At 43.1% G+C, this 8,135-nt stretch overlaps 1 protein-coding gene across 1 annotated transcript in view; it reads left to right on the top strand.

The window, feature by feature from the left end:
• SEC11C (SEC11 homolog C, signal peptidase complex subunit) overlaps positions 1-5,055 on the top strand; it is a 13,513-nt gene extending 8,458 nt beyond the window's left edge. The window contains exons 3-6 of the mRNA XM_007935504.2: positions 769-918; positions 3,084-3,203; positions 4,241-4,298; positions 5,002-5,055. Coding sequence (XP_007933695.1) covers positions 769-918; positions 3,084-3,203; positions 4,241-4,298; positions 5,002-5,055 — 382 coding nt within the window. The remainder of the gene's footprint in view (positions 1-768; positions 919-3,083; positions 3,204-4,240; positions 4,299-5,001) is intronic.
• The last annotated feature ends 3,080 nt before the right edge of the window (positions 5,056-8,135 follow it).

The following is an 8,135-nucleotide window of genomic DNA, read 5'->3' as shown; positions in this document are numbered from 1 at the left end:
GTGTGTGTATGTAGGTGGGCACGTGTGTGTGTATGTAGGTAGGTATGTAGATAGATGTAGGTACATGTGTGTGTATGTAGGTAGGCACATGTGTGTGTATGTAGGTAGGTATGTAGAAGAGTGGGCTGGAGCAGCAGTGTGCTCAGGGGCACCGCTGAGCGATGCGGGTGCCAAGGCCAGCATGCAGGGTTCTTGGCTCCCAGGCCAGTGCCTGTGCCCTCCGTGAGGCCCGCTGCCACATCCTGGAAGATGATCAGAAGGAGGATGCTACAGGACTCAAAGGCTTGGGTTTGAATTGTGTCTGTCCCTCAGCTGGTTCTAGGTGGACCTCGTCCCTGAGTGCATTTCGGGTCAGAGGTGCTAGGGAAGCACCGTAAATGAATGCCTTGCCCCTGGAGTTACTCGGCTCTAGGAGCCCAAAGCGCTGAACAAAAATGGCCACATATTTAGAGAGAAAAGATTGTCCTTTAGGCACAGTTGTCGGATTTACTACAGAGTCTGTGTTATTCTTGGTATGTTTTTTCACTAACACAAACCACAGAGGGGCTGTGAGTGCCCTTTTAGTACTTAATCCAAGAAGAAATCTTTTCCTCTCTCACTTATTATCTCCTTGAGGAGCTAGAGGGAAACCGTGACTTGTTTTATAGCTTACCTGATTTACTGGACTGTTGATGAACATTTAAGCTCTCATTGGTATGTTTCCTTTTAAATGGAAGCGTGCCCTTCCGATGCAGGCTAATTTGATGTTTATTTTGTGTTTCTTTCCAGTGGCAGCATGGAGCCAGCCTTCCACAGGGGAGACCTTCTGTTCTTAACCAATTTCCGGGAGGACCCCATTAGAGCTGGTGAAATAGTTGTCTTCAAAGTCGAAGGACGAGACATTCCAATAGTTCACAGAGTGATCAAAGTGCATGAAAAGTAAAGAGGCTCTCCTCCTTCTTGGTCGTGTTGGTGATATTCTGGTAGACGGCTTTATTGGCTAATTGGAAACCATTTACTCTGCCCTGTACTGGTGGGATGACTTTGGACCAGCCACTTGGTCTGTGAGGGGAGTGACAGCTCACAGCATTGTTGGAAGAACTAAGTGAACGAAAGCTTATTAAAACCCTTAGAAGCCCTTTATACACAGATTAAGGGGGATGTGAGCTAGTGAGTTATCTGAAGGAGTCTCAAAAAGTAAAATCCTATTGTAACTGAGGATGATTTCCATGTGAGAATTATTTTGTGAAACGCAAAGAAGCTAGCTACTTCTGCATGTCACTTTGGCCCAAGTGACCTTCTTGGCAGTAATGTCGGTCCTGATGGGAGAAGAATTCCTTTCTCCAGGATTTGGTCATTGGATGTTCACACACATACACATATACACACACACACACGGACTTGCCTTCAGTGTCTGTGATGAGTTAGGACCACTTTTTGGGGCAGCCAGAAACATTTCTGTCTAAAATATGTTAAGTTCCCAGAAGAGAGTGCTTCATGAGATTGGTGAGAATGTTACGTCTTATGCCCTGGGTTCATTGACCTTTGTGGAGCATAGTGCAGCGTTTTCCTCTGCATACATTGTGGAGTTAAATCTAGGTGTGTATACGCATGTGTTTGTGAAATAATGGAGCAGTTCTCATTCCCTGTGTATGTGTGTGTTTGTGTGTGTATATGCGATGTAGCTATTTGTACATCTCCAATATTGGACTCTAATCCGTTCACTGCTTTCACGTGTTCCCTATGCATGTGTGTGATGTAACTATTTGTACATCTCTAATACTAGGTTCTCATTCTGTTCACTGCTTTCATGTGTTTCCCAAAGATGTTGGTCCTTAAGATTGCCACTTCATTTCACACTAACCCTTTGAGCGATCCTGTCTCAATTGTGAGAGCATGCTGGTACTGTACTGACAGTTACCTTATGTCTGCTTGTCAACTCACTAGGGAAAAAGCATCCTCAGTTATAATGGGACAGTATCTCACCTGGCTTAAAAAGAGTTACAAGATGTGGGGAGTTGTTAAGAAAGTCAAGCAAGATGATTATGTGTTGTACTTTACATGAATTGTGAGAGAGAGACTCCAAGGATTTTTATCTCTTGATTCTTTATAATCATGGCTATAAATCAGCCTGCTCATATTTGATATGGTTTCAAATCTTTGTGGGCTTTTAATATTTTATCTAATTACAGTGGTGCATTTTTTCGTTTGTCTTATTGTGTTTATAGCTGTATAATGCTGCAGTATGTTTCTAGTGTCAAGGCTACCTGAATACCAGTTTAGAAGATTTAAAGCAAATCCCCCATGTCTTTTTAACACTCTGGTTTTATGCCGTCTTTGATTCCTGTTGCCTTACAAACTGAAGTCCACAGCACTGTGCTCAGTGGTAAAGGAAGTAATGCATCCACACATTGCACATTTGCTGAGGAAAAGTAAGTTTGAGCAGAGCTAAGAGCACATTTGTAGCTGAATTACTCTGTGCTCCAATCTGTGTGACCTGGAACCAAGTTCATGTCTAGAGACAAGAGGACTATAGTCCTTATTAACAGTTTGGTCCTTGGGAGCTAAGAATGAACAAAAACAGATCAAGTCCAACACGTGTGAAACCAGCCTCATGTCTCGACTTTGCAGCCTGTTCTGAGTTGAGGTAAAGCAGCTGGAGGGAGCCTGGCCCTCCCTCACTGGCGGCAGTTTCAGTGTATTAGGAATCTGGACTGGCAAGAATTGCACAGCGGTGAATTCACATGATTTTGTCCAGTGGTGAATGAATGGCGTTAATGACCTTGTTTTTAGATTTAAAACGAAGTGAGGGACCAGCATTGTCTTCATCCTGTGCTGGGAGCTACTCACCACCTTCTGCTCTGCAGTGTGTTTTGGTTGTCAGTATGTGTTTATATTAGAATGGAAGTTACCAAATTGTCATTAGATTCATGCTTCAGTTGAATGGTTTTCTGTACTCAGTCAACACTGGCCAAGGAGGATCAAGCTGTCTTTGTTTTCCTAAATGTTCATGGATGACTGTAACATCTTTGGTAAGCCAATATCATTTTTTCGTGATACTGAGCTGAAAATAATTGCTGAGAGGACACTATTTTGCTTTCCAGAGATAATGGAGACATCAAGTTCCTGACTAAAGGCGATAATAACGAGGTTGATGACAGAGGCTTGTACAAAGAAGGCCAGAACTGGCTCGAGAAGAAGGACGTGGTGGGAAGAGCAAGAGGGTGAGGATGACTTCTAAGTTACACAGAAGGTTCAGAAAGCAGAAAACTAGGTAGAAAAAAGAAACAAACTGTAGGACAGCAGATTCATTCCTTACAAGGAGCTACGTATCAGTATCAAGGAGGGCTCTGGGTAGTTTTAGTTTGCACTGTGAGGACTGAATCAAACTTATAACTTCCTGAGGGTCCAAAACCTGAAGTGAATCCAAGTATATTACCTCTAAGGAGCCCTGGTGGCACAGCGGTTAAGCATTTGGCTGCTAACCAAGAGGTTGGAGGTTCAAACTCACCAGTGGCTCTGCAGGAAAAATGCCCTGGCAATCTGCTCCTGTTAAGATTGCCACCTGGGAAACCCTCTGGGGCAGGGCCACTCTGTCCTGTAGGGTCATGGGAGTCGGAATTGACTCGTGACACACAGGGAAAAAAAACATGTTGTCTATACCGTGGGTCTAATTCTACTTTAGAAATTAATTCCTACCTAGGGATTATTTGTGGATTTTAAGCAACAATTACTAGCAATCGTCCCAGAATTAACCACTCTATAACCTTTGGCGAGTATTCTGAGTACTGTCTGTGCCTGTATAAGATGTATATGTATATGTGTGTGTGCATATGTAATACATAATTTTACAAAGACCTTGATTTTTTTACCCAATAGGAAGTTGGAAATAGCTTTCTGTGTCTAATTGATACCTGTATCTTTTTAAATGGCTACATGCTATTCCTTTGAGTACTATAACTTATTTAACTGGCTCCCTTTGATGGGCATTTAGATTATTTCCTATTTTTCACTACTAAACATAGTTCTGTGATAAATCTTTACATGGTATTCCTCTTTGCATGGTTGTCCCAGCTTTAACACTCTTTTGTTTTTTCACTAATAAAGCCTTTGAATCATTGGTGACGGTTGTCCTGACCGTTCCAATCAGTGGCATTCCCAAGGAATGTTGGCTCCCTGTGATTGATTCATAGGTTTCCAAATGCTGCTGTAATTGCTAAAACCAATTGTTACATTTCTTGCTTTTTATCTCACAATTTAGGTTTTTACCATATGTTGGTATGGTTACCATAATAATGAATGACTATCCAAAATTCAAGGTAAGAGCCTGTGTGTGTGGCGTGTGCGTGTGTGTGGCGTGTGCATGTGTGGTGTGTGCATGTGTGTGGTGTGTGTGTGCACTTTCAATAGTGGACCTTTAAAATAGCAACGCTTTCTTTAGAAGTGCTGCAAAGGTGCAGTCTTCTCAACACGTTTTGCTAATTAATTTTTCTGCAGAGTATTTATAGTTAACTACAAATTCACATCATTTCAGTGATCAGCATTTAAAATAATAATTTCAAGTAGCCACTTTCATCTTTTATGTTCACAGTGTGTTCTAAAATGACATCTCTGTACTTTTTGTTTTATTATCCCAATTTTCAAACACACAAACAGAGTAAGACAGTAAACCCTGAGTCCCAGGGTAGCACAGACGGTTGAGTATCAGCAACACAATAAACCCAGTGCTGTCTCCCAGCTTCCACAGTGGGCTTGTATTTTTCAAAATCATTTGACAAAGAATGGGAAACCCGTGCAGCAGTAAGGGCACTGGGTCTGTTTGTTTGGTGTTTGAGTGTTAGTCCATCGGTGTATTGGGGGGATTTTAACTGTAATGGGCACCGGACAAAGGCAAGGCAAGGGGAGAGAGGTCATCTGATTCTGTGCTCGAGTCCAGAACTGCACAGACTTCATCTGAATACATTTCTGCACCAGATTTGTTTCCAGCCCTCACAGTCCTTTTCCATTGTGTCTCCTTTGCAGTATGCGCTTTTGGCTGTCATGGGTGCATATGTGTTACTAAAACGCGAATCGTAAAATGAGAAGCAGTTCCTGCTACCAGATTGAAGTTAATTCTGTGGAAAAAGAGAAAAACTAATATATTTGAAATGTTCCATTTTCTGTTGAAAAGGAAGCAGTACAGAGACGTTTTTGTCTTGTCCAAATAAATGATTCCTCAGTAGAGAGTGTTTTCTTTTGTGGACTCTGATTGGAATCTGCTCCATCTGTCTGGCACTCAGGCTGTGTGGTGCTCATGGTGGCCGCCGTACACAGAAGGTCTGCACCTCTGTAAGAAGCAGGCGGGCCGTTGATAGGATTGCACAGGCTACGTGGGATTGTCATAATGTCTGTGTTTCAAAAAGAAAACTAGCTTACTATAATGGCATGTCTGGGGATGGGGGGCAAGGGGCACAGATTACAAGGAGATGACTTCTCATTTATTAAAGTATAAGCCGATCAATTAGTAAGGCTGAAAGCCTTTCCAGGAGGAAAGATCATCTTTCACTTTTGTGATACGATAGATCTTGAGACAGTTTATTAAGTTATTTGAAAGGTGGTCAATAAATTATAAAAGCAATACATATTTGCAAGATTGGCATGGTGGCGGCTTCCTCTGACCTCCTCTAACTTCAGCAGAGGGGAGAAGGACCAAGATCAGCAGCCCGAGGCTTATTCCTGTGTGAGGCAGAGGTCAGATATGCCACCACCTTCCAAACTTTTGTTTCGTAGCGCCTGGCATCTTAAAAACCTGCAGGAGGCCATCCAAGGCACAGTAAGTTGTCTGTTCACCTGGAGCAACAGACAAAGAAGGAGAGTCAGGAACAGGAGGCTGTGGGATGCATAGCTCATTGCCTCCACCAACAGCTGCCTCCTTTGTCGTGAGACCAGAACTGGACGGTGCGTGGCTACCATTCCTGACATTTTGATCAAAGATTTCCTAGAAGAATCCTGATCGGGGGGCAAAATGTAGAACAGAATTTCACCTTTTCATGGACTCTAGACTTTTTGGGGCCATGGAGGGTGGATAAACCCCTGAAACGATTGCCTTGACAATTTTAAACCTTAAACCAAAAATATCCCCTGAAGTCATAACAAAACAATAGATCAGCGTAACTTGTCAAAAAGTTCTGCCTTAAAAGAGTATTGGGCTCTTGTAAGATTTCTGTATATGGGACCAAGTGGACAGGAGCAACTTGAAAGATTAGATGGGAACCTTGTGGGGAAGTGAGTTTATGTCAACTAGGGAGGTACAACTCAGAAAAGGAGGATGAGGATGGTTGTGCAACTCGGATGTAATCAGTGTCACTAACTACACGTGGAAACTTGAGTTGGTGTCTGTTTTGCTGTGTATAGTCTCATCAGCACCAAAATACAATTCAGAAAAATAAGCAGATCCGGACTCTAAAGTCCTGGGGTGCTGCCGAGTCTGTGTTTCTCACGTGCTCCAGGTGTCGGTGCTGCTAACCCAACCCTACTCTTGGGTAGCAAGTGTTAGAGGACTGGCCGGAGGCTGGTGATGTTTTGAAGGACACTCTCCAGTTTCACAAAAGTGTTCTTTTCTCCCTGAACAATATGAGTTTGACATCCTTTCAGTCAGAACATACCTCAGTGTTTAAATTTGTCGATTCTGAGCTAATAATTTAGAATCTTTGAAAATCACTTACCCACCTGTGTGGGCTTCCGCAAGTTACTTAATGTCCCTCAGCCTCAAATGGAGGATAAGAACTGCATTTACCTCATTGCATTATTGTGAGGAGTCAAAATCAGGGTTAGGCTCTTGACAGGCTGGACATACAGTCCACACTCAGTGAACGTTCCCATTGTGACTTACGTGTTCTGGGCCATGTCACACACCTGCACACCTGTACAGTCCTTTTCCTGAGTGAGCTCCTGACAGTAAAGACAGCAGGAGCATCCATGGGGCGACCCACTCATCAGTCCTTCCTCTCAACTTGGGCAAGTACAGCAGTGGGCTCATCCTTCTGAAATAAGCAAAGTGAGAGAACAAAATTCACAGATGCTTTCAAAAATCATCATTCTCTTGTGTCCTTTAATTAACTTTTAAGAAAAATAGATTTTTCTTTCCTTCACTAAAAATAAGGAACTCTGGTGATGTAGTGGATAAGGCATTTGGCTGCTAACCAGAAGGTCAGTGATTCAAACCAGCCACTGCTCTGTGGAAGGAAGATGGGGAGATCTTCTGTAAAGATTTACCACCTCGGCCCAATGGGGGTCACTGTGAGTCGGATTTGACTCAATGGCAGTGAGTTTGGTTTGGTTTTTAACTAAGAACACTCTACCAAACAGATTGTCGATTCTAAACTCCTCTCTAAGAATTCTGGATAATGTTCTACATCAGTTTGTTGAGTAGGGTCTGGGGTCTTAAAAGCTTGCGAGCAACCATCAGATAAACAACTCCTGTCTGTAGCATAAGAGGATGAAGGAACCAGAGACTCAAGGAAGCAATTAGGCCATAGAACTAATGGCCTATGCGAACCACAGCCTTCTCCAGCCTGAGACCAGAAGAACTAGATGGTGCCCGGCTGCCACTACTGACTGTTCTGACCAGGGACGTAATGAAAAGTCCTGGTTAGAATGGGAGAAGAATGTGGAACAAAACTCAAATTCATAAAAAAAGAGACCAGACTTACTGGGTCAAAAGATACTTAGAGGAACCCCTGGGGCTCTCGTCCTAAAATATTCTTAATCTGAAACTGGAGCCATTCCCATAGGTCACCTTTCAGCCAAATAATAGGTTGGCCCATAAAATAAACAATAACACCCATGAGTAATGTGCTCCTTAGAACAATGGACTCTGTGAAGTGCACCCTTTGCCCAAAAGTGAAGAGCAGAGGCAAGGAAGGGCAGGGAGCTGGAGGGATGGGAAGGGGGAAGACAGGATGGAAGTGGGGAGAGTGCTGACACTGTGGGGACAGAAGCAAGGTTATGGGACAATCTGTATGGAGTGTTGGGTGGAAAACCGATTAGCTGTGTGAACGTTCACCTAAAACATAATAGAGAATTCTGGACAAGCCACCGTCCCCAGCAAAAGACGTGAAGTGGAGAGAACCAGGGCTTTTTAGTTAGCAAGACAAGAATCTTTAAAGTCGGGGAAG

This window comes from Orycteropus afer, unplaced genomic scaffold, assembly GCF_000298275.1.
Source record: "Orycteropus afer afer isolate SDZICR_OR568_19922 unplaced genomic scaffold, OryAfe1.0 scaffold00029, whole genome shotgun sequence".
In the NCBI taxonomy this organism is placed as follows: Eukaryota; Metazoa; Chordata; class Mammalia; order Tubulidentata; family Orycteropodidae; genus Orycteropus; species Orycteropus afer.
The sequence above is the reverse complement of the archived record's forward strand: the minus strand, read 5'-3'. Positions and strand labels throughout refer to the sequence as shown.